General features: G+C 39.6%; 1 protein-coding gene across 21 annotated transcripts in view; it reads left to right on the top strand.

Moving 5' to 3' along the window:
- The window catches only part of magi2 (membrane associated guanylate kinase, WW and PDZ domain containing 2), a 929,612-nt gene that overhangs the window by 771,108 nt on the left and 131,440 nt on the right, over positions 1-27,064 (top strand). For 17 of the 21 annotated variants that reach the window (XM_062983516.1, XM_062983514.1, XM_062983513.1 and 14 more), the window contains 3 exons: positions 184-215; positions 8,610-8,799; positions 20,713-20,751. In XM_062983516.1, the coding sequence (XP_062839586.1) occupies positions 184-215; positions 8,610-8,799; positions 20,713-20,751 (261 nt within the window). The remainder of the gene's footprint in view (positions 1-183; positions 216-8,609; positions 8,800-20,712; positions 20,752-27,064) is intronic. The other 4 variants (XM_062983517.1, XM_062983527.1, XM_062983515.1 and 1 more) reach the window with 3 other exon arrangements.

Raw genomic sequence — 27,064 nt, 5'->3', positions numbered from 1 at the left:
ACCTGCAATGGGAAGCTTTTGTTCAGCAGCTATAACGTTCTCCGGGGGCTTTTCTCCCTCACTGTCTGCTAATAAAAGATACACACTTGAATAAACCAGAAAATATTTCTATTGTTATCCAATCTGGGACATAAAAATAAAAGATGAATGCACTGATGCTTTGTTTCTTTTCCTTTTTTAAAGGATTCTTTTCACCATGGAAGACTCCAAAGCCTGTAAGTTTGCTTGGAAAAAATATTTGTATATGTGAGCATGAACATTTGTAACTTCTAAAACTCATCTTTTTCACTGGGGTAAAACAGACTATGCCCTTAACTCTCTTTCACTGAAAACATTCTGACTAACTGTGGCCAGGATATCTATTTTTAATTCTGCTATACTAACCATAAGCGCCTGAAAATATATGCCATGAGACTTAATGAGGCTAATTTGTGAATATGCACAATGAGAATTATCATTAATCCTTCTTAAAGATTTTAATCCCATCTCATTTTCAAGCAGGCATGCATATGAGTGCAGCCTAATAGGACAAGTTTAAGTCCTAAACCATTTGGAATAGGAAATGTGAAAATGCATCTTCTGTTTTAAGAGTCTGAGATTGTCAGCTATTCTGGTGCTTCCAAATAGCATTCAAGTCCCTTTAGACCTTTTAGTGGTATAAATTTTACTCTGGAATTTTCTGCCAGTGGATATATTTATTTAAATAATCTTTATTTGATTGAAAGATAAGCCATTGCTTTAATAGCGGAATTATTCTAAATTAAATATACAGTGGACCTTTGGTATCCTTTTAGGATTTCATTCCAGGATCTCCCATGGATATAAAAATCAAAGGATGTTCAAGCCCTATTAGGTACAATGGTGTAGTAAAATGGTGTCTCTTATATAAAATGACAGAATCATGCATTGTTTTTTTTAAAAATCAGTCTGTGGATAGTTGAATCTGTGAGTGCAAAATCCTTAGATATGCAGAGCTGACTCCATTTATGGATGACATTTTCTTTTACTTATTTTTATATCATTGTACACTAGTAAATAGTTTCCTTAAGTATCAAGTGATTAACACGTGAACCAGAGGTGAAAATAATGTGGCCTTCTAAATGTTGCCTGCAATTCCTCTCATACCTCACCATTACCTATACAGTGTTCCCTCACTACTTCATGATTCACTTTTCGCGGATTTGCTGTTTTGCGATTTTTTAATAAACTCAAAGTCTATTATAAACATTAGCAACATCAGGAGGATTGCATGTTCTCACCCCTGAAGTAATTAAGCAAAGAACTAAAGACGCATCTACACTATAGAATTAATGCAGTTTGACACCACTTTAACTGCCATGACTCAACGCTGTGGAATCCCGAGAGTTGTCGTTTTAGAAGATCTTTAGCCTTCTCTGCCAAAGAGTGTTGGTGCTTCACCAGATTATAAATCTTAGGTTTCCATAGTATTGAGCCATGCTAGTTAAAGCGGTGTCAAACCGCATTGAACATGCACCTTAAGTGATTTCAAGGGGAAAGGTCCCGTTTAAAATAGGGGTTTTTACCTATGGGCTAAATGTAACATTAGCCATACCTGGAATACATATTGAAATGAAAAGAGTGTAAATGTTATTGTCTTTTGAAAGTACGTACTCTGGCATTTAGTCTTACCTGTTTAGTGTTATTCTGTAAATGTTGGTCTTGTGTTTGTTTGTGACCTGGTTATATACTTCAAAACTCTACGCTAAAATAAATAATTAGTATGCGACATATAATCTTGCTTGCATCCTTTCAGTTTGATAAAGCATGATTCATGAAATAGTTCTCAATGCATTTAGCCAAGATGAGTAGGTAATATTAGATCCTGTTGCTTTGTACACTAGTTGCAGGCAGTTATTTGTTGTCTTCATGAGCAATTTAAAATTATGGGAGCACAATAGCAGTAAGATCAAGGAGCACATAAACAAAAATTCGATTATGCCACAATGTTTGCTTTGCCTCAGATAATAAATATATGGCTCTTTGTTGAGTTGTTGTTGTTACTGCTATTGTCATGTGCTTTCAAGGCATTTCCAACTTATGGAAGCCCAGAGGCGAACTTATCACATGGTTTTCTTGGCAAGATTTGTTCAGAGGAGAAGTTGCCATTGCCAATCTCTGAAACTGAGAAAGTATGACTTACCTAATGTCACCCAATAAGTTTCCATGGCTGAACAAGAATTCAAACCCTGGTCATCAAAGTCATAGGGCGTTTCCAGACAGGCATTTATCCCAGGAACATTTGTGTTTCCCAACTGTTGGACCTCCAGGTGTTTTGAACTTCAGCTCTCACACTGGTAAACACCTAACAGCTGGTAAACTAACTGGGATTTCTTGGAGTTGAAATCCAAAACACCCAGAGGCCCAAAGTTTGGGAACCAATGACTTAAGAAGTCTCTCTCTTACCTAAACATCATTGTTTCCCACACCTGGGCTCCCTTTGTTTATCTTTCAGTCTCTGAGAAACCCGAATCTGTCTCTGTCTCACCCCCTCCTGTCTGAGCCATAAACGCTGGTTTATCGGTAGCCCTCCATTCTCCCACACGTTTCTTTCACAGTCAGTCCCTGGGAGATTCTCATGAGAAACATTGTCTGTTTCCCCAACTACTGATCTATCCAAAACATCTTGAAAAACTCTTTCACTTTCACCTGCTGAAGTCACATGCTCACATAAAAAATCCTTGACATCATCCTCGACCTCATATGTTGAGGCCTGTGTAGCCTCAACATATGAGGTCAAGGGTGAGGTTGAGGATGTTTTATGTGAGCCTGTGACTTCAGCAGGGAAAAGTGAAAAAGTTTTTTTGAGATGATTTGCTTCACAGGCCTCAACATTTGGAGTGAATTGGGCATCTTCTTTGCTAAAATGAAAGATGTCAATTTGAACATTAACAAAATAACGACAGGGAAAACACACATTCCTTCCAGCTTTTTTGTCTTCCAAAGATTGTCCAGGATCTTCTGATATCAATGCCCTTTAGCTCAGTGGTTGTCAACCTGTGGGTCCCCAGACGTTTTGGCCTTCAACTCCCAGAAATCCTAACAGCTGGTAAACTGGCTGGGATTTCTGGAAGTTGTAGGCCAAAACACCTTGGGGACCCACAGGTTGAGAACCACTGCTTTAGCTGGATATAGTGTGGAAGACCTAGTACTACCTAACAAACACATATGAATTGTTCTAATCTTTCTACAAACAAGATTTTAAGGTTTTTCTTTATGCTTTAAACTACTGACAATCCCTGAGCGACAAATATCCAATTTAGAAACAACTCCTAGTTAAGAAATCTAGACAACAGGAAGTGAGAGAAATCTATCCCTAGGAAGAGAAATGCACTGTTATCATGGGGAAAATATGTCTCCACTGAAGCTTTATCACCAAACCCCTTTTCCACAAAAAGCCACATTTTTCAAAATCCAATTCTCAAAGGGACAGAAAATGAGGTGGAATCTTCTGAACATGGGCATGGACAGCAAAACAAACACAGCGGGGGTGTTAATCCAAAGATATAGAGGGGGGTGGGGAGAGATTTGGCTGGAGTGATTTAAAAAATATACAAGTTCTCACTTATATACAAACTTAATTTTAATATAATTTGCAGGACCTATTTTGTTTGTAACTTGGGGGCTGCTTGTATATTGTAGAAAAGACAAAAGTAATCCCAGAGATAGTACCGTAAAGGCATCTACAGTTTGCCGTTGCAGGCACCTTTTTAGTAGTGACAGAGTGATTACATGATTTTTCATCCAGCAAAATTTCTAATGTTTTCATTCGTAGGCCTCTTTCATACCCTTTCTTTGTTAAACTATGGGATTTCGGAGTGGAAGAAATGTACATTTTTGTTGTATGGAAATGTATGCTCATATTTATGTGTTGTATAGTTTTAAAATGTTGATTTTATACATATTATGGTGAAATTTGCAATTTTATGTGCAATTTATGGTGCATTGCACGTTTTATACATGTATAGTAAAAATCTCACTTTAAGTACATTTTATTGAATATTACACTTTTATATGCATCTTGGAACATTTTAAAGCTGAAAGCTGTATGTGAATTTCAGAAGTACAAACACTATTCTAATCAATGTTTTCATTCCAGAAGTAAAATGAGAACCACTTTGCAAATGTTTTTCATGTGTATTTTTTATATTGATTTGAAAAGATGTGTTCCCCTTTACACATACATGCAAACATTCAAGAAAACTTTTTCCCTTTTAAAAAAATTGAATGGTTTGACTCTTCCTCTCTTTTTTGACTGTGTTCTACCCTCCAATAACATTAACTGAGAAACACAAGAGTTCTTGTAGGAATGAAAAGAATGGTGTAATGGGAAATAGGTGAGATAATGTTTGCAGTTGGAAATAACCCTGTCCTGTCATCAAAACCTGCTTCTGGCAACAGAGAGAAAGGGAAGGATGTATGAAACGGGGGAAATGGAAGGCAGGGAAAGAACTAAGCACTCGATTTCCCTCTCCTTGCCATCTATTCTGAACTCCAAATCGTCCCTTTACATTTAAAATTGACAGCAGGTCTTTATTCGGCACATTTGTACATAACGTGTACCTTGCCTTAGGGTTTGTTCAGTCATTTGTAAAGGAGAACATAAAACCACATTGTGAACTTGCAGAAGGCAACGGGGGGAGGGTGAAGATTCATCTGACAACAAAATGGATCTCTGTTACTATTGGATCTGAGTTTAGCATTTCCTTTCTTTTAGGAAATACAAAATAGATTTGTTCCAATATATACTCGGACTGTGTCTCTAAAAGAATTTTCCCAGCCGTTTTCATATGTGCTACCCACTTTTGACAAATGAAAAGTGGTCAAAGCTTCTATCCTATCTTTGGATCTGTCATTGTATCAAAGTTTCTGGTTTTGGTTTTAAATTATCTGTGAAAAATTTAATATGTTGACATAAAGGAGATACCAAGACTTGTGTGATTTATTCCTCTCTCTCTTGCTCTTTTTTCACCTTCCTCCTTTGTTTCTTTCATGTGCATTTTATCTTAAAATGTCTAGCTTATTTTATCTGCTCATTTCTTCTATTACAAGGTAGTGCAGGTACTGGCCCTGAGCCTGGATGCTGTATTGGATTAGATGAGGGCAAATCAGCTGTATTCTGATAAAATGGACAGGATTGGTAAAAGTTCTAGGTAGGCAATCTAGGATTGATTGAGTTGCAGGCAGGAAGTGGTCACAGATCCATTTTTATTAATACTGGCTCAGTGCTTGGGGACAGTTTTAGATGGCCTACCAGTAGGCTTACCCTATCTCCCGTTGTAGCTGGATTTTTTTCAGTGCCTGTTTGGACTGTCATCTGGCCCAGATTCTAAGATTTCAGTTGTTGTTTTAAAAAGAAAGCCAGTATCTAACTTTAAAAAGAAAGCCAGTATCTAATTTTTATTATCTGTTTTCAGAGTAGCCATGCCCACCAAGTTTACCAGTTAGCACAAGACTTGATGGAAATGTAATAAGTTACAAAAATTCCACCGCAACCACTTTATACAACCTATTTGTTATAGTCAGATTCTGAGTGCTCAGGAGATGAGAAAGGGGATGCTGGGATAGATTCAGAGGGCCCAGAGAAAGATAGAAGTGGCCTAGACAGAGTCCTTTTAGAATCTCCTGGTAGTTTCCACGAGACTGGAGAAAGCGATATGAGTTCTCATGAGAATCTGCCACAAATGCAGGCTGAGATAAAAGTGGGAGATGAATGTCTAAGTCAAGGTGCTTGGAATTGTGGAGACAGAGCATGCAACAAAAACAGACTCACTTTTCCCAGTGAATTAGAGATAAGGAAAGGAAAAGCAGGTGTGTGAGAAATGCAGGTGTGCGAGAAATGATGTTATGGGAGGGATTAATGCCTTTTAAAGTCATTTGTGTTGGTACAATTCTTTGTGAGAGCAATGTTGTAGGAGGTGAACAACATTGGCTTTATTCCAGCACCATGTAAAAAACCGGGGTGATATTATTATTACTATTATTATGCCTCGTAATTAGGTGAACAGCTCTCGGGTTTTGGTCCCATGTTCTTGGAATTTATTCAAGTTTCTAAGTTTGTTCTTGCTGCTAGTTCATGTGTGGCATAGATTGTCTGCCTTTGATTCATACTATCTTGTTTACGGATATATTTTTGGATTGACTCTGAAGACTGTATTTGAAAGGATGTTGGAATTCTCGGCTATTTTGGAAATAACCTTTTGAACGTTGATTCTCTCTTTTGAATTTGCTTATTTTTATATATATCCTTTATGTATAAACTTTTACTTACTGAAATACCTGGACAGAGTGTGGTTTGTGGTGAAAAGGTGTTTCAGGGCTCTAGTGCATCACTATTCCAGGAAAAAGTCTGTGTTTTTCAGAATGGGCGCTAATGCCAACTTTCTAGATGTACATGTCTACCAACTTCAACAGTAGCAGAAGACTAGATAGAAGTGATACAGCCATCCAGAAGAACCCACAGAGATAACTTAGTTTTCATTTTGACCAAAAAAATCTACATTCTGGGAAATGACCAGCAACCCCAGGGACTCTCAAAAATGACTTTCTCTTGCCTGTTCAGAGCAGTACATGCTCTTGTAACTTCCCAATCAGATTACTCCGATATACTGTATATGAAGCTGCCACTGAAGCTAAGTGCAAAGCCCAATAAATTAGTCTTCTTATCCAAATATCATATAGCAACCATATAACAATTTTAGAAAATTACATAGGTTGTCAAAACACTTCTGATCCGAATTCTAGATACTACTGAAGACATTCAAATACCAGAGTTTGGAATCTTGTTGGTACTTGAATGAATATTCCTTCCTCTATACTTCTGCTCCAGAACTGAACAGAGTTGCACTCTGTCCATGTGCCAACCAAGATGTGCCAAACACTGTGAGAGGGCCTTCTGTGTCACCCAGGTTGTGGAATACCCTCCCTTTGGAGGCTTGGTTGGTGCTGAGGTTGGTTTTATTCCAGCACCATGTAAAAACAGGGACAGTATTATTATTATTATTACTATTATTATGCCTTTGAAGTGGAGGCCCCTGGTGGCACAGTGTGTTAAAGCGCTGAGCTGCTGAACTGAGCTGCAGACAAAAAGGTCCCAGGTTCAAATCCCGGGAGCGGAATGAGCGCCCGCTGTTAGCCCCAGCTCCTGCCAACCTAGCAGTTTGAAAACATGTAAATGTGAGTAGATCAATAGGTACCACTCCAGCGGGAAGGTAACGGCGCTCCATGCAGTCATGCCGGCCACATGACCTGGAGATGTCTATGGACAATGCTGGCTCTTTGGCTTAGAAATGGAGAGCGGTACCAATCCCCAGAGTCAGTCACGACTGGACTTAACGTCAGGGGAAACCTTTACCTTTACCTATGCCTTTGAAAAGTGTTCAAAAATGTCAATTGGTCGAAAGAGCAGACGACAAACTACTAACTGGGACTAGCTACATGGAGCGTATAATGCCTCTGTTGCAACAGCTTCACTGTCTGCCAACCAATTTTTGGACCAAATTCAAAGTGCTGGTTTTGACCTACCAAGCCCATTATGGCTTAGGTCCAGGTTATTTGAAAAACTGTAGCTTTCTGTATGAGCCTCTAAGAACACTAAGATCATCTGGGTAGGTCTTCTCTCTGTCCCACCATCTGCTCAGGAGTGTTTGGTGGAAACAATGGATAGGGCCAGCACACTTCTGCCCTATTTGGGTGACACTTCCCCTGTATGATGGGGAAAGCATCGCCATGCCAGAGCAGCATTCAGGGCAACAGAGTCGCCCCTCACACCTGCCATTTCACCTTGCCTGCTGGAGAAATGACATTGGGGGGGGGGGCTCAGTGTGATAAGGTAATAGAACCCCCTCCCAAGAGAGACCAGGATATCCCCAACCCTGCTTGCCTTTTGCAGCAGGAATTTGAGAGAAAATGAGAGGCATGGGTGGGATTCTGGGAAAATTGTGAATTATAAATTTAATTTTTATTGTATTTATTGTATTTTAATATTATATCCACACACTACTATTTGATTTTTTTTATTTTTGTATTTGATTTGTTTTAAATTGTGATTAGTTTGTGTGGTTGTTAGCCACCTTGGGTACCCACAGGGAGACAGGCAGAATATAAATAAAGTTAATTATTCTTGTTGTTACATTTTTAAATCAGTTTTATTGAGTGCTGCCCTGAGAATTTTTTCTTATCAGGAAGACATACATATTTTAACTATTTTAATAAGTACATCAATAGCTTGTTTCATATTGACATTCACAAAGCTTCATTAAAAATGAAGCCCAGATTCCCGTTGTTTTGACATTGTTCAGGTTGTAGCAATTGTTCTTGTTTGTGTCTCCTGAGAGAATAGATAAACTAGAACACAAAATATGTTTCAGTTATTAATAATGACACTTACTGTTTATAAAATGCCTAAGCTAGTATAGCCAGTGGCAACTAATACTGTAGTCCCATTAGACTCAGCACGACTTACTTTTAAATTTATTAGATTGCACTGTAAAATGTCCAGGAATTGTGTAGCTCAGTGGAAAGAAATGACAGAGATTTGTCTTGCAGAATTTCTAAATCATGTTTCCTCGTTTTTCTATCATTTATTATAGGTAATGGAACGATGGGAGAATCAAGGCAGTCCTCAGACAAGTCTATCCGCTCCAGCTATACCACAGAATATCCCCTTCCCACCTACCCTTCACAGGAGTTCTTTTCCTGATTCAACAGAGGCCTTCGACCCAAGAAAACCTGACCCATATGAGCTGTATGAGAAATCACGAGCTATTTATGAAAGTAGGCGTAAGTGAAAACTATGGTCCCCCACTCTGCAGAGCACTAGAAAACTTGAAACATTGGCCTTTACATGTTCCAGAGCTAGCACAGAGGCATTGGTGATTAGCCCAAAGCAAATCAAACAACAATTCTAATTATTAGCTTTGTGCACTTTTCCTAAATTTGTCTCCCTTTAAAAGAGTGGTTCTTAACCTTTAGGTCCCCAGGTGTTTTGACCTACAACTCCCAAAAATCCCAGCCAGTTTACTAGCTGTTAGGATTTCTGGGAGTTGAAGGCCAAAACATCTGGGCACCCTCAGGTTGAGAACCATTGCTTTAAAATGCAACCCATCTAAAATTTCTACTGACAGTTTTAAATGGAAATGTAGATGGAATTGCACAATAGCCATGCCTTTCACTTTGTGCTTGTAACCATTTGGTGCCATGTAAACTGCCATTTTGTTAAAATTGTCTGCTCTGAATCGCCACCCAATGCCCCCTTATTTTTACAACACAACTTTTGTTTATATTTCAAAGGGATTAAAATGCATATTGATTTTTAAAACTTTTGTAAATTAAGAGCATGAGTTAAAATGATCTTCACTAATAGTATAATGTGTCTTTTCAACTAGCAAGTTATAATATGATGCCATATGTGGAGCTTGTTTCCAAATCTCTCTGAACAAATTTTACAGGCATTGAAAAAACATGCAGAGGATGTACATTGTTTTGCTATAAAATGCAGTTTTCCAAGCCATGTACCAAAGTGGTTTGATACATTTTGATAGTTTTGATCTGTACATAATTTTCTACTCCTAGCCAACAATGTGCTGCCACCTATTTTTTCCATTTTTCAATTATTATTTTTTGTGGGATTTGTTACCTTTTGGAAGCAAATTCCATGTAGACATCTTTAAGTTTCCTACACAAAACAGTGTGTGTATGATGGTGGAAGAAAGGGAAATGGAGAAGATCTTGTGTAGGAGTGTGTGAGTGTCTACATGTATTCAAAGGATCAATTGAAATCAGAAGATTTTTTTAAAAACGTGATTATGATTTCTCTTATTTCTATTAGAAGTCAAGTGTGCCTTCCCTTTATGTCCCTGGCACACTTGGTCCAAGGTAAATCCAAGCATGGGCGAAATATTTTAAATTTAACAATATAAGATCACACAGTGGAATCCCAGATTTTATTGGTAGATATTATTTGTGCCATGGGGAATTTTAAATGTACATGTCCTGCTCAATTACAAACCCATTGTAAATGTTTGAGAAATCTTGAGTCTTGAATGATGTATGAGAGAAGAAAGTGAAACCTCAGTCTTGTTCCTTCATCATTCAAATTGGCTGTTGTTATTTTTAAAGCTTTAGAACTCTATTTCGTTTTGCATTGACTCCTATTTACTGCAGAGAGTGCAATACTAATCTAAACTTTCCATTGCATAGGAACTGGAATTCAGTAAAAGTGCTATTTACTCCTATTTTTACACTAGGTACACATCTGTCACATTTGATAAAGATTGTGAAGGTGTTACTTTCTGTACAGAAAAAATGTTTCCTGCACCAAAAAAATCAGAAATTGAGGACTGCACAAAATTAACAAATGATCGATATATATGAAAACATCTTTTTCTACCCAGTAAACAGCTTTTGATTTGCAGAATGTGCTCTTCTATGTGAAAAACAACCATGTGCAAATTTTGTGCAGAATTAAATACTGAATTGCCAATAGGCTTTGAAAACTGCATTTTTAAAGACTTTCTGATAGCAGGAAGAAATTGCTAAAATTACTTGTCACCTCCTTTAGGAAGAAAGGTTGTGGAGAATTTTTTTATATAATAATTTTTATTGATGCATTTCTCAAAACTACAACTAAGGGGATGGTAAGGGGAGGAAAGAAGGGAATAGGGTATGGGAGGGGTAGTAATAGGGATGGGGGTGAGGCATGGTGTGGAGGGGACGGGGAAGAGGGGGAATTTTCAGGGCTAGAAGGAAAGGGTAGGGTAGACATTTTGGACTATGCTAGGGGAAAGGGGCCTAAAAGTGAAGGGGAGGGTTGTGGAGAACTATATACCTATTTTGTGGTTACAGGGATGCCAGGGATTTGGCTCACAATGGATTCTGTTGGGAGACAAAATCTCCAACCACCACGAAATCTACCAAATACATTCAACTTCAGATTAGAGTTGACAGTCTGTATATTTTTGAGATTGTCTGCTCTGAATCTCCACCCAATATTTCTGATCTTCTGTTCACAACTGAACCAGAGTTGAAAAGGGAAGTTCACTCAGGCTCATTTAATCAGTGCCAACCAGAGCCGTCCCCAGGTGATTTTGAATAGTAGGCAAACAGAATTTTTGCCCCCCCCAATTTCCCCCCAAACTAATTCACACAAATAAAAAAAACCCACTTGCCTTCCTTCCTGCAGACTTCAGTGGAGAAGGAGGAGGCGGAGGCGGTGGTGGCAGCCTCCTGGAGAGCGCGCATGCCACCAGCGCTTCCTTCTGGCATGCCGGCACGCAGGGCGGGCCCACACCAGCGTGGGCCCGCCCTGCGTGCCGGCGTGCGCACTCTCCACCCACTTCAATCGTTAAAAGGAAGTGCCGATTGAAGCGGGTGGAGTCTGGAGAGTGCGCACGCGCACAAGACCATCAGCCATTTTGGCCGATGGTCCTGTGTGCATGCACTGGGCTTCCAATCGCCCATGTGGACGCGTGGCTGGCATGCCTTCTGTGTCCGCACGGGCGATTGAAGCCCTGCGCACGTGCATAGGACAATCAGCCATTTTGGGTGATGGGCCTGTGCGCATGCGCAGGGCTTCCCCACTCGCCCACGTGGACACAGAAGGCACACCAGCCACCTCTCCGTGCAGACGAGTGGGGAAGCCCTGCAAACGCGCACAGGACCATCGGACTTTTTGGTAAAAATGAAAAAAAAGCATGGGCGATGGACCTGACAGCCTTCCTTTGGCCTGGCGGCATGGTGGCACCATGCGCATGTGGGGGCGCCTCGATTGCGCCCCCCATTGCATTGCACCACAGGCAACCGCCTAATTCGCCTCTAGTGCCAACCTATGGTTTCTTGTCCTATATGAGTTCAGCCACAGTCTGCCTCAGCAACGATGACAGGGCTTCCTTCTAGAAAAGCATTGTTTCCGCCAACTACACAGATTTGAAGTCAGAATCAGATACTGGCAAATTGTAACTCCCATTGCCATTAGCTAGCATAACAGAGGTTGGGAATGCTTGAGGTTGTAGTCTAGCATTATCTGAAGGAACAGATTTCCATTGGAAATAACAGAGTTTCTCCAACACCATGGAACATGTATGTTCCTCACTGTGTGAAATATAGCTGTAGGGAGCCTTGTTTGCATGCTGGGTCTCATAGACAGATCCAACCAGAGCTAGAGCTGCAGCTTGGGCATTTCAATCAATCTCTTTGGTTTGGGCCTACTTTATAAATATGCATCAAGGGACTTGAACTAGAAAGAGCACTACAAACCTATATTTAAGATGCCTCTAAAGAACAAATCGACTTTTGGCTCTTTTTCTGCCTTGTACATCCATTGCTTTACTGACAGAAGGGTTATCCCTCAGGGATCTCCCTTCCGGGAATGGCTGTCAGAAAGGATGAAGGAAGGCCCTGTAATTAGCAGGAATTCTTTGTTGTAACTCAGCATCTTTGCGTAAAAGATACTTGACTTGATCTAACATTTTATAGACAGGGCAGCCCTTTCCCAATAATTGCTCCCCTTACAGGAGTCACTCAGCAGTAAATGAAATCTTTTTACAGAGCCTTGCACTTGTTATTCAGCAGGGAGGCTCTTGAATGAAACTACGGTAGACAGGGCAGCAAAGTGGAGAGCAAAAAACAACTTTGACCTGGTAAAGGAGGACACAATCGCTTGTACAAAACCTGTGGGATAAAGGAGAATGAGGAAGGGATAAATAAGCAGGAGGGATTGTACAAACATCAGATTTAGGACTAAGAAATACATTTCCAAAGTTCTTTTGGACATTAAGGCACCAATGCTATGCTTATTTCATTTGGAATAAGCCCTGTTGAATTCAGTTGGGTTTACTTCTTTACAAACATTCATTTTTTTCAATTTATATTATATCCTGCCTTTTGTCCAGCAAAATGGTTTTGAAATGTGGTTGTATGCCAGGGGAACTCACCCAAACAATTCTGAATTGCTATCGAATTAAGTTTCCATAGAGTGTAGAACTGACTCCTGTTTTTACCATGACCAATTGCTTGGGTAAAATGAAGGCATTTCCCCAAAATAATGATAAATAACACAAGGCTTTTACTTAAACACTTTTAACAACAAATGGATCTACCTCTTAAAATGAACTTTCTGAGCTGTGGCCAATTATGTAATAGATCAGGGCTTCTTAAACCTTTCCACTCATGACCTTTCCACCCGAGAAACTTTTACATGACCCTGAGTATATCGGCATATAAAACAGATATATAATCAAACGCCCTCCCCAGTAACATCCGGCAGGCCCCAAGTCTCCTGGGCTTCAGGAAGAATGTTAAGACATGGCTTTGTGTGCAAGCATTTAATGAATAAGTACTATATTGACATGGTCTGAACTTAGGTTTATGTGCAATGGTTCCTTGGAAGAATGGTAATAAGTAACTATATGTTTTAAGCTTGACTATTGTATTTTATGGATTATTGTTAAAGATTTTAGATGTGTTGCTGTTTTTATTGATTTGTTTGGCATTGAATTTTGCAAGTTGCTGTAAGCCGCCCTGAGTCCCCTTGGGTGAGAAGGGTGGGGTAGAAATGTTGTAAATAATTAAATAATAATAATAAATCAACATTTGCAAGCCTAGCTAAACAAGCTAGTATTTCAGTAGGAAGTGTGGGTGATGAGATAGTCAAGTTAATTAGGATTATTGTTGTTGTGCCTTCAAGTTGTTTCAGACTCAGGGTGACCACAGGCCTACAGTTCAGGACAGGGGCTGGGTAAATGACCTGGGTAAATCCAGGACTTTAGTTTGGAAATCCTTGCCTTAGATTGTGCCTACACAGATCATAAAACAACTCGTCTTATACCTCCTGCAGGCAGTCCAAACAACAGAAGCACTACTACTAGCCATTAATCTGGCATAAGTAACGCAGTGTTTTTGAGATGTAGAGAACTGCATTGGGCTGGATCTGGGACAATCCAGTGTGCACACATCAAAAAGACCCACTGCTATGTCACCAGTCAGAAGCAGCTCCCCAGTAGAGCCTTGCTGGCAACTTCACTTCTGGTGATCAAATGACTAGGCACCCAGTTTTAACCTCATTAGAAGTGACATCACCAGGAAGGGTCTCCTATCTTTTGGCCATATAATGCACTGTTGTCTGGCAAGCCATCTGGACTCCAAAAGGGATTTGGCGCTCTCCCATATTGTATTTGAGGGCACCTACAGAACTAAATACTCCAGAGTATTTCAGCTGGTGTAGATACAGCCTCACTCTGTCAAATGGTAAGGCTAACCTTGGGGGAACTCATTTTAAACTTTGTAATTTGTTTTGATTTCTCCATGTACCTCTCTGGATGTTGACTACTTTGGCTACCATATGTTGTCAGATTGTTTAGCCATGTAAATTCACCACATATTACTGATAATAACCTCATAGTCATGTGAATTTACTTATTTTTGTTAGATTATATCTTCTAATGCCGCCACCAGCGAAGACAGAATGTGCACTTTAAATGGGAAATGAGTTATATCGCTTACTTAGATTAAGAGAAAAACCATGTAAAATTGTAGAGACAGACTGAAATGATTAGGGCTAGATTTACAAAAATGGAACAGTGTTATTTTCCATCCTGTGAGCTCAAAATGTTACATTATCCAGACCTTCCCTCAATTATTGTTCTGTTTTGAAAACTGGCTGCTGCATAGAAATTGAAAGTTTCACTGCAGATTTCTAGATTAAAACATCAATCATGCATCAAACTATAAAGTTGTCAGAAATCCACACACAAATACAGAAGCATGCAGTGTAAAATCCTTTGTGTTTTTCTTTCCAGAAAACAAGCATTTTTTAGAGAGCTAGTGTGGTATAGTGGTTTGGGTGGCTAGGATTTGAATCCCCATTTAAACCAGGACATCTACTGGGTGAACTTAGGCAGGTCATAACCTCCATGCCTCAGAACAACTTTACACCATGATAGGTTTGCCATAGAGTTGTCATAAGTCAGAAATTACTTAAAGGGAGATAACAACAACATCACTGTTTTGTTTCTGATATTAAAATGTATATTGACTTTATCAGTACAGGCTTCTAGCAGTCCATATTACATTCCAAGACTTAAAAGTAACATAAAAGTCCCACAAAATAGGAACACAATAGGCTAATAAGAATATCTGGTTGAAATTAATATACAGACAGGTGCAGTTTTAACCTATTAAAATGAATTGCTAACTCAGTTTTCAATTCTGTATCCACTTAGCTGATATAAATGTACCTTTCAAATGGTCAACTATTTCAGAATTCAAATGCCTAAACATTTTAGGGAGGTATTCAGTCAAGCTTGATACAATGATCAGATATGGAAGATTTAACAGCATCCCTTATAATGAACGGATTTGTATCTCCAGAGCACCTGAAATTGAGGATATAGCACACATATTATTTGATTGTAAATTGTACCAGAAGGTGAGAGACTTGTACCTTAGTCAATATATCAAATAGACAATTTATTGGGAATCCCACATCAGAATAATATATTCTATGTGTGGCCAAGACCCAAAAATAACATATAAAACAGCTCTGTTTTTAAGCAAAGCAATACGTCTGAGAACCACATACATAGGGCTGATCAGGGTAAATTGTAGGGGTGATACGGAAACATGATGTATATATTTAGTTTTATCATACTTATTTACTGTATTGTTTAATGTTTTTAACTTACTATATAGAGTTTAATCGTGTTTTATCAAGCCTTTTTGTTTGGATTGGTATTGTGATATGGCCTAAGAGCTAATCAATAAATTTACTTCTACTACTACTACTACTACTACTACTAATACACTTAACTGGTAGCGGGCCCCATTAAACACAATGCAAAGACTCATGGAGAACTGCAATATAAAAATGCAAGTTTGATATGCTTATCATTGCAAATTCTTGCCACATTAGTCTTTATGATAAAAGAACTGACATCTGTATTTGAAACTATGTGACTTGTTTAATTTTAATCAGGTAGATTTAATTTCAAATCTACAGTTGAATAATTTAGAAATCTGAAATGCTCCACAATTACCCACACAGATGGATGAGATACTGACTTCTTTCTGATGGTTCCGTGCATACAAACTTTGTTTTATGCACAAAATTATGCACATATTTCAAGTTATGTATAAGGGGTATATGAAACATAAATAGATTTTGTATTTAGACTTGCAGTCTATATCCAAGATACCTCATAATGTGTATGTAAATATCCTAAAATCAGGAAGGGGTTGTCAAATGCACTTCTGGTCCTAAGCATTTTGGATAAGGGATTTTGATTTGTATCATGATATAACATCATGTAGGAAAGTTCTTAAAAATCCTAAATTCATACAAAACAAGCTATTACCTCACTTGAAACATATCTAGTATATGGAGTCTTATATTTCATCCTTTTCCTATTATGGAAAAGAGCGGCTAAACTTTTACATGTCAAGATTTATTAATAACCTTTCCTGTAAATGACATCCTCGTGCATTTTAATGCATGCTTCACACTTTATACATCCTCACATATAAGTGCAGGTGATAAATTTAAGAATTAGCTAAGTATATATGCAATCAAGTAAATTGCTAGGAGTATTTGTAATGCATCTACAGAAGAGCGTAAAATCAAAAGTGTTAAGTCACTAGAGTATTCCCAGAATATGAACATAAATTTTATGCCTTCAACAGTATTAGAAGGAAGATTAAAGAAAAAAAATCTCAATTTAAGCATACCTGTCTCTGAGTCTTCAGTTTTCATGGGTTATATCCATACAGGAGACCAGGGTGCAAATGTTACAGTTTTATGCGGTTCATCTCCAGGAATCATTATTGTTTTAGTGTATCACATTGATAGAACAATATGCTCGAAAACTTCAGCTAGTCCAAAGAACTGCAGCCAGGTTGCTAACTGGGGCTGGATACAAGGAGCGGACCCCCCCCCCCCATTGAAGCAATTCCATTGGCTGCCAGTCTGTTACAGGGCACAATTCAAAGTGCTGGTTATGACCTTTAACGCCTTAGATGGTTCAGGTCCAGGTATATGGCCAACTGCATCCTCCTGTAAGAACCTGCCTGGGCCCTGAGATCTTCAGGAGAGGCCCTTCTCTCGGTCCCACCTCCATCTCAAGCTCAGTTGGTGGGAACGAGAGAGCGGGCCTTCTTCTCGATAGCTGCTCCACAACTCAGGAACTCCCTGCCCAGGGAAGTCAGAGTTCCCCCCTCCCTGCTGTCCTCCTGGCGTCAGGCTAAACCTTTTTATTCAGGCAGGTTTTTAAAGATGAAGGTGTTTAAGACCATCAAGGACTGTTATGATTTTGTGATGTGATTAACCTGGATTGTTTTAATATCAATATTGTTTAATACTGTTTAAATATTTGTTTATTTTATTATTTTAAGTTGTATTGAAATGCTTTTAGTTGTGAGCTGCTTTGAGTCTCCATATGGAGAGATAAACCATGATATAAATAAACATAATAATAGTGGTAGTAATAGTAATAATAATATCAGATTTGATGATGTAGCTCAGTGATTCCCAAAGTGAGTGCTACTGCCCCCTGGTGGACGCTGCAGCGATCCAGGGGGGCGGTGATGTCACCTATTAGGACATGGGGGCAGGGCCAGGGGGCGGGGTGAGGGGAGGGGAGGGGCCTCTTCCCAAATGCCAGAGACAGGGCTGAGCACCCGAGGCACCTGTTAGGACACAAGGGGCAGAGCTAGAGGAGTGGGCATGGCTTCTTCCCAAGAGCCCGAGACAGGGCTGAGAATCTATACACCTTCTGAGGCACTTGTTGGGACACAGAGGGCGGAACTAGGGAAGGGGGCGGGGCCTCCTTCCAAGAGCCCAAGACAGGGCTGAGCCTCTATACCTCTATGCCTTTTGGGACTAAAGGGCGAGATGGCTAGGGGCGGGGGCAGGGCCTCTTCCCAAGAGCGCGAGACAGGGATGAGCCTCTGTATACCCTGAACACGGGGGTGGGGTATAGAGGTTCAGCCCCGTCAGGCAGTTGGGAAGAGGCCCCACCCCTCCTCTAGCCCCACCCTCTGTGTCCTGGCAGGCGCCACAGGACAGGGATAGAAGCTCGGCCCTGCCTCAGAGCTCGTAACTCCGGCCATCCCAGTCCTGGCCACCCATTTGTAGTCCCACCCACTTTCCCCTCCCCCTCCCAGCCCTGCATCTTGGACTAGGGGAGAGGCTCAGCCCCGCCCCCTTGAGCAAGAGCCATGCCCACCCCTCTAAGCCACGTCCACCTTTCCAGGAGGTGCTGAGTAATATTTTTTCTGGAATGGGGGCGGTAGGCCAAATACGTTTGGGAACCACTGATGTAGCTGAATGTCAACTATCTGCTTTGTAGTTAGGATGAAAGGGCTGTTTGCAACTTCGCTAGCAGAGCCTCAGCTTGTCACAGTTTTCAAGGTTTAACTGACTTGTTATTGCCTCTTTCAAAGAATCTCAAGAGGCATCTATGTGTTTATACCCAGTCCTCCATACCCACAGATTCAACCATCCATGCATTAAAACAAAGTTTACAAAAGAACATTTTATGTAAGAGACACCATTTTACTAGACATTTGTATATAATGAGATTTAAACATCCAGAGATTTTAATATCTACAGGAAATCCTGGAACCAAACCCTAGCAGATACCAAGAGTCTACTGTGTATTTAGTGTCTTCCTTCTTACTGCCTCATCATACTAGAGCATGAATCCACTTTAAATCCGGTTTCTGTCTCCTTCAGAATTCTGCGGTTTGTAGTTTGGTGAGACCCAGGACCTGTCTGGCTGAGCTGTTTAAAGCCCCCTCCCTAAAGTGGATTTAAAGTGGATCCAAATCCTAGTGTGATGAATCTCTCTGTTCTGCATTAACTTTCTGGCTAGATACAAGCAGGCTAGATTAAAACGTTCTCCCTAAATAAGTGAGAATGAATAATCTTCTCATTTCACCTTGACTGGAACAGCTCTTTTAATTAAGATTTCTTTCCAAACAAGCAAACATTTTTTCTCTCTCAACCAATGTGTGCACATTTAAATGGCAAGCTGTGAGCTACTCGGGAGAGTCCATAGTATTTAACACTTAATGACATTATGAGGGATTGTCCCTAGGTTTGGGACTGAAAATTTCAGGGCCTATGATGATCATGGCAACTCTCCTCCCCATATGGTTTAAAATGGAATGAGTACTTTGTAAATATTATTATGATCTTTAATGTATCATATTGATAGGACAACGTCATGAGATTTTGAAGATATATATGGGGCAGCTCATCTATGAGAATATAATCTCTCTGTTTTGTAGGCAAGTTACCTTGTCAAGATGGCTTTTTTTTTGCCTGCAGTAATAGATATGAAGGGAAAATCCTTAAAATATCATGTTTTATATTGTCAGGCAAACTAAGAATATAATTCATCTTAATTTCCTTCACATTTGAGAACTTCTTTAATTTATTGTATAGAAATAGCGATATTTTAACAGAGGATACCATGGACTAGAATTTTAAAGTTGTTTTATATAATACTAGCTTTGCCCAGCCATGCGTTGCTGTGGCTTATGGGAATCCTTTGTTGGCCAGGTGGAATAGCAGTGAATAGCCTTGCAGCCTCAAAGCCTGGCCGTTTTCTGGAGTAGCTGGAGCTTTTTGTTGTATGAACGTAGAGGCATGGATGAGGGGTTGTGCTGCCAAGTTTAGTGTTTCTGGGATGTGTAGTTTTGTTGTTTGGTCCTAGGCCGAAATGTCATTACCCTTTTATATATATATATAGATGGATTATATTTGATATTTATTTATTTATTTATTTATTTGCAGCATTTATATTCCACCCTTCTCACCCCGAAGGGGACTCAGGGCGGATCACATTACACATATAGGCAAACATTCAATGCCTTTTAACATAGCACAAAGACAAGACAAACATAGGCTCCGAGCGGGCCTCGAACTCTTTCTCCAAGTTAGATCTGTTCATTTGTAAAGTATGTAACCAACTTGTCATTCAAACTCAAATATAGGCAATCCCCAGGTTACAGACAGGATAGGTTCCATAGGTTTGTTCTTAAGTTGAATTTGTATGTAAGTCAGAATAGGTACATTTTTAAAGTTTAACTCCAGACAATTTTTTACCATTTTTGGATAACATGAGGAAGGGTAAACATTTTATAACATTTATTTTGCTATCTGTGAACCCTGTTAAGAAATTTTCGCCTCACTTTCTGACCCCGTGACAATTGAATTTTGAACATTTTGGCTTGTCATGGAAACAAGGATTGGTGAGAAAGCTTCAGTGGTGATACCTTTTTCCTATGATAACTCTTCCAGGAGTAAATTTCCCTTCTGAAGGGTAGTTTTCCTCTCACTTCCTGTTGTCTCACCCCCGTTCTTAACTATGAGTCATTTGTAAGTCAGATGTCTGTAACTCGGAGACAGTCTTATGGTCATTTCTTTTTTAAAAGATAAGAATTGCCAAACTTATATAATATCAACAACAAACAACTGAAATGTTATTGCATTAATTACTGTTTTTTCCCAAGGAATATTTCTGGAAAAATAAAATGTATGTAAAACCAAAAATCAAGCATATATGTATAAAATGTTATATCTAATTGCTGAAAGTTAATGCAATGAAGAGTTTACTACTTTACACCAAAGCAGGGAAAGCAATATTTAAATGTCTGGAGAATTTTATTTCATTTTTAATTCCACGTTTTTCTATTCAGAGCAAGTGCCGCCCAGGACTGGTTTTCGAATGGATTCTTCTGGCAAGTATTCTTCAGCCTTCATTGTTCAGTAGCATAACTGTCCTTCATTTTATGTTTCAGTGACTGTGCTTCCATTAGCCATGATTTGGGGGCATTGTCAATCATGAGTGTCCAATCTCCATGCTTCATAATGTAGTTTTTTGCTTTTATGGTTAACAGGGCTGGCCTACAACATTTTTCTGCCTAAAATGGAGCATCAAATGGTGCTCATTCATCCATCCAATCTAAGATTTGCATGACCCGCAATCAGTCCTGTTATTTTGGGACATGAGGCAGAAAATTTCAACATTGCCTTTCTTCATCTTTGGCAGTAAAAGTATAATTATAAAAAAAATTGAAAAACTAACAAGTAACTCTCATTTCATGACATCTGGTACAAGAGGCATCCATCTCACTATGTCTAATGATTGGGTCAACCCTAGCAATTAACTGAATAGAGAGCTTTTATCTAATAGATTTGTGATTTAAAAATGAAAGAAAAGTGTTAACCTTCAGAGATTATCTGTAAGAAAACACTGAACCATGTTCACATTCACAAAGAAGGGGAGCCAAGAAGACGCAGTTCCACCATGTTTCCTGGGTCATCTGTTGGGAGCCCCTCCCCCAGCAACAATATAGTAATATATAATACTATATATATAAAAGAGTGATGGAATCCTGGCAACGGCCAAAACAACAAAACTAAACACCCCACAACCTCGAAAATTGACAACATAACCCATCATCCACGCCTCTAGGTTGATACAACAAAAAGAAAAGAAAAATAAAGTCCTAATTAGAGGGAGAGGAATAATTGTTTTTATCCAATTGCTGCCAGTTAGAAGGCTAAGCTCCGCCCACTTGGTCTCCTAGCAACCCACTCACCCAGGGGACAGGCAGAGTTAGGCCTCACTTAGGCCTCTTCCACACTGCCTATAAAATACAGATTATCAGATTTTAACTGGATTAGATGGCAGTGTAGACTCAAGGCCCTTCCACACAGCTATATAACCCATTTATAATCTTATATTATTTGCTTTAACTGGATTATCTGGACTCCACACCTTTACCCTTTACCTTAACTACCACCAATTCCTCAATATTTTATTTCCATACCACCATACTTCGCCACAGCAACGCGTGGCTGGGCACAGCTAGTAATATAATATATTGTATATATGTATAATATTGATAATGTTATAATGTAACACAATATAATACTACTAATAAAATATAATAATATAATAATTACCGTATATACTTAAGTATAAGCCGACCCGAATATAAGCCAAGGCACCTAATTTTACCACAAAAACTGGGAAAACATTGACTCCAGTATAAGCTGAGATACCAATAAAATTACATTAATTGAGGCATCAGTAGTTTAAATGTTTTTGAATCTTTACATCAAACTGTAATTTAAGATATGACTGTTCAACTCTGATTAAATCATTATTTTCATCTTCTTCAATGTAAATGTGCTTATGTATCCTTTTAATAATAATAGAGTGAAATAATAAATGTAATAATAATAATAATAAATGCAATAAAATAATAAATAAGGTCCCAGGTTCAAATCCCGGGAGCAGAATGAGCGCCCACTGTTAGCCCCCAGCTTCCAACCTAGCAGTTCAAAAACATGCAAATGTGAGTAGATCAATAGGTACCACTCCGGCGGGAAGGTAACAACACTCCATGCAGTCATGCCGGCCACATGACCTTGGAGGTGTCTACGGACAACGCTGGCTCTTCGGCTTAGAAATGGAGATGAGCACCAACCCCCAGAGTCGGTCACGACTGGACTTAATGTCAGGGGAAAAGCTTTACCTTTTACCTAATAAATGTAATAATAAATTGAGTAAAATAATAAATGCATTAATAATCATAAAAACAGAGTAAAATAATAAATGTAACAATACCAATAATAATAGAGAAAAATAATAAATATACCATATATACTTGAGTATAAGCCGACCTGAATATAAGCCCACCAGGACCCTCACCTGAGTATAAGCCGAGGAGGGTTTTTTTCAGTCCTAAAAAGGGCTGAAAAACTAGGCTTATACTCGAGTATATACAGTATATATTATATGTTACATGTAATATTACTAATAATATTGCAGTATAGTGGTATAGTGCAATATTGTTATATATAATACTGTTGTGCTATGCTAATAATATAATATATTGTATATACGTTTAATTTTGATAATTTTAAGTAGCCCCGGTGGCGAAGTGCGTTAAAGCACTGAGCTGGAGACCGAAAGGTCCCAGGTTCAAACCCCGGGAGCGGCGGGAGCGGCTGCTGTTAGCTCCAGCTCCTGCCAACCTAGCAATTCGAAAACATGCCAATGTGAGTAGATCAATAGGTACCGCTCCGGCGGGAAGGTAACAGTGCTCCATGCAGTCATGCCGGCCACATGACCTTGGAGGTGTCTATGGACAACACAAGCTCTTCGGCTTAGAAATGGAGATGAGCACCAACCCCCAGAGTCAGACATGACTGGACTTAACATCAGGGGAAACCTTTACCTTTACCTTATTGATAATTTTATAATGTAATACAATATAATACTACTAATAATACAATATAACAATATAATAATTATATATTATATATTACATGTAATATTACTAATAATATTACAGTATAGTGGTATAGTAAAATATAGTTAGATATAATACTAACATTGTGCTATGCTAATAATATAATATATTGTATATACATATAATATTGATAATAGTATTACAATGTAATACAATATATTAATTATATATTATATATTACATGTAATATTGCCAATAATATTGAAGTATAGTGATATAGTACAATATTATTATATATAATACTAGCTTTGCCCGGCCACGTGTTGCTGTGGCTTATGCTTTCAGAGTGTTGCTCTTTATTTACTGTCCTGATTTTAGAGATTATATTGTTCTGGATTATTATTAATCGCTTTGAACGCTATTTCCTGCTTCTTGGCAGGGGGTTGGACTGGATGGCCCATGAGGTCTCTTCCAACTCTACTATTCTATGATTCTATGATTCTATATCACAGTAATTATTACATATTATATTTATAATCTTATATTATCTGCTTAGAACTGGATTATATGAGGCCCCTTCTTCACAGCTGTATAAAATGCACACTGAAGTGGATTATATGGCACTGTGGAGTCCAGATAATCCAGTGCAAAGCAGATAATATAAGATTATAAATGGGTTATATAGCTGTGTGGAAGGGCCTTGAGTCTACACTGCCATATAATCCAGTGCAAATTAGATAATCTGTGAAATAGGCCGAGGCCTAAGTCTGCCTGTCCCCTGGGTTGAGTTGGTTGCTAGGAGACCAAGTGGGCAGAGATTAGTCCTCTAACTGGCAGCAATTGGATAAAAACAATTATTCCTCTCCCTCTAATTAGGACTTTATTTTTCTTTTCTTTTTGTTGTATCAACCTAGAGGCGTGGATGATGGGTTGTGTTGTCAAATTTCGAGGTTGGGGGGCCTGTAGTTTTGTTGTTTTGTTGGTCGCTGTGATGCCATCACTCATTTATATATATAGACTAGGATTGTGCTATGATAATATAATATATTGTATGTACATATAACTTGTAATCCACTCTGAGTCCCCTTCGGAGTGAAAAGGGCGGGATATAAATGCCATAAATAAATAAATAAATGCATCATGGCAGTAGCTAGAGAACCATTGTGTGTATTAACCATTGCTCTAGATGTATAAAATATCATCATTAGAGAGATTGGAAAGAAAATATGTGAACTATTAAAAAAAGATGCAATCACATCCCTTTATTTATTTTGAAGAACCTATTCTGCTTGATGGTATTAAGTAGGAACTATCCCTTGTGTCCTTAGGCTTGTGGTCATATAAGTACTGGATTCTGGATATACTTAATTATGTTGATAGGAGCCCCCGGTGGCCAAGGGGATAAAAGCCTCGTAACTTGATGGTTGGGTTGCTGACCTGAAAGCTGCCAGGTTCGAATCCCACCCGGGGAGAGTGCGGATGAGCTCCCTCTATCAGCTCCAGCTCCATGCGGGGACATGAGAGAAGCCTCCCACAAGGATGATAAAACATCAAAACATCCGGGCGTCCCCTGGGCAACGTCCTTGCAGACGGCCAATTTCTCTCACTCCAGAAGCAACTCCGGTTGCTCCTGACACGAAAAAAAAAATTGTGTTGATTCATTTTTATATTAAAAGGGTATGATGGCCATATGATGTTCTCTTGGTAGATCTCTTGCTATATAAGAAACTTATAGGAATCATAGAATCATAGAATCATAGAATCATAGAATAGTAGAGTTGGAAGAGACCACATGGGCCATCTAGTCCAACCCCCTGCTAAGAAGCAGGAAATCGCATTCAAAGCACCCCCGACAGATGGCCATCCAGCCTCTGCTTAAAAGCCTCCAAAGAAGGAGCCTCCACCACGGCCCCGGGGAGAGAGTTCCACTGTCGAACAGCCCTCACAGTGAGGAAGTTCTTCCTGATGTTCAGGTGGAATCTCCTTTCCTGTAGTTTGAAGCCATTGTTCCGTGTCCTAGTCTGCAGGGCAGCAGAAAACAAGCTTGCTCCCTCTTCCCTATGACTTCCCTTCACATATTTGTACATGGCTATCATGTCTCCTCTCAGCCTTCTCTTCTGCAGGCTAAACATGCCCAGCTCTTTAAGCCGCTCCTCATAGGGCTTGTTCTCCAGACCCTTAATCATTTTAGTCGCCCTCCTCTGGACGCTTTCCAGCTTGTCAACATCTCCCTTCAACTGTGGTGCCCAAAATTGGACACAGTATTCCAGGTGTGGTCTGACCAAGGCAGAATAGAGGGGGAACATAACTTCCCTGGATCTAGACGCTATTCCCCTATTGATGCAGGCCAGAATCCCATTGGCTTTTTTAGCAGCCGCATCACATTGTTGGCTCATGTTTAACTTGTTGTCCACGAGGACTCCAAGGTCTTTTTCGCACACACTGCTGTCAAGCCAGGCGTCCCCCATTCTGTATCTTTGATTTCCATTTTTTCTGCCGAAGTGAAGTATCTTGCATTTGTCCCTGTTGAACTTCATTTTGTTAGTTTCGGCCCATCTCTCTAGTCTGTCAAGATCGTTTTGAATTCTGCTCCTGTCTTCTGGAGTGTTAGCTATCCCTCCCAGTTTTGTGTCGTCTGCAAACTTGATGATTGTGCCTTCTAACCCTTCGTCTAAGTCGTTAATAAAGATGTTGAACAGAACCGGGCCCAGGACGGAGCCCTGCGGCACTCCACTTGTCACTTCTTTCCATGATGAAGACGACGCATTGGTGAGCACCCTTTGGGTTCGTTCGCTTAGCCAATTACAGATCCACCTAACCGTAGTTTTGTCTAGCCCACATTTTACTAGTTTGTTTGCTAGAAGGTCGTGGGGGACTTTGTCGAAGGCCTTACTGAAATCCAGGTACGCTACATCCACAGCATTCCCTGTATCGACCCAACTCGTAACTCTATCGAAAAAAGAGATCAGATTAGTCTGGCATGACTTGTTTTTGGTAAATCCGTGTTGACTGTTAGCAATGACCGCATTTGTTTCTAAGTGTTCGCAGACCACTTCCTTAATGATCTTTTCCAGAATTTTGCCTGGTATTGATGTGAGGCTGACCGGACGGTAATTGTTTGGGTCGTTCTTTTTTCCCTTCTTGAAGATAGGGACCACATTCGCCCTCCTCCAATCTGCTGGGACTTCTCCCGTTCTCCAAGAACTCTCGAAAATAATTGCCAGTGGTTCTGAAATAACTTCCGCTAGTTCCTTCAGTACTCTTGGGTGTAGCTGATCTGGCCCTGGGGACTTGAATTCGTTTAGAGAGGCCAAGTGTTCCTGGACAACTTGTTTCCCTATTTGGGGTTGGATTTCCCCCAATCCTTCGTCCATTCCGTGTTGCTGAGGTTGAAGATGGCTTTCTTTTTCAGAGAAGACCGAGGCAAAGAAGGCATTAAGTAGTTCTGCCTTTTCCCTGTCCCCTGTCGCCATCACCCCATCTTCTCCTTGCAATGGCCCTATCGCCTCCTTTTTCTTCCTTTTTCTACCAACGTAAGCAAAAAAGCCTTTTTTGTTGTTTTTTATGTCCCTGGCAAGCCTGAGCTCATTTTGCGCTTTAGCCTTGCAAACCTTTTCCCTACAGGTGTTGGCTATACGTTTGAATTCTTCTTTGGTGATTTCTCCCCTTTTCCACTTCTTGTGCATGTCACTTTTGAGCTTTAGCTCAGTTAGAAGTTCTTTGGACATCCATTCTGGCTTCTTTGCACTTGTCTTATTTTTCTTCTTTGTTGGCACTGTTTGCA

Source organism: Anolis carolinensis, chromosome 5 (genome assembly GCF_035594765.1).
Source record: "Anolis carolinensis isolate JA03-04 chromosome 5, rAnoCar3.1.pri, whole genome shotgun sequence".
Lineage (NCBI taxonomy): Eukaryota > Metazoa > Chordata > Lepidosauria > Squamata > Dactyloidae > Anolis > Anolis carolinensis.
This window is presented reverse-complemented; position numbering and strand designations above follow the sequence as displayed.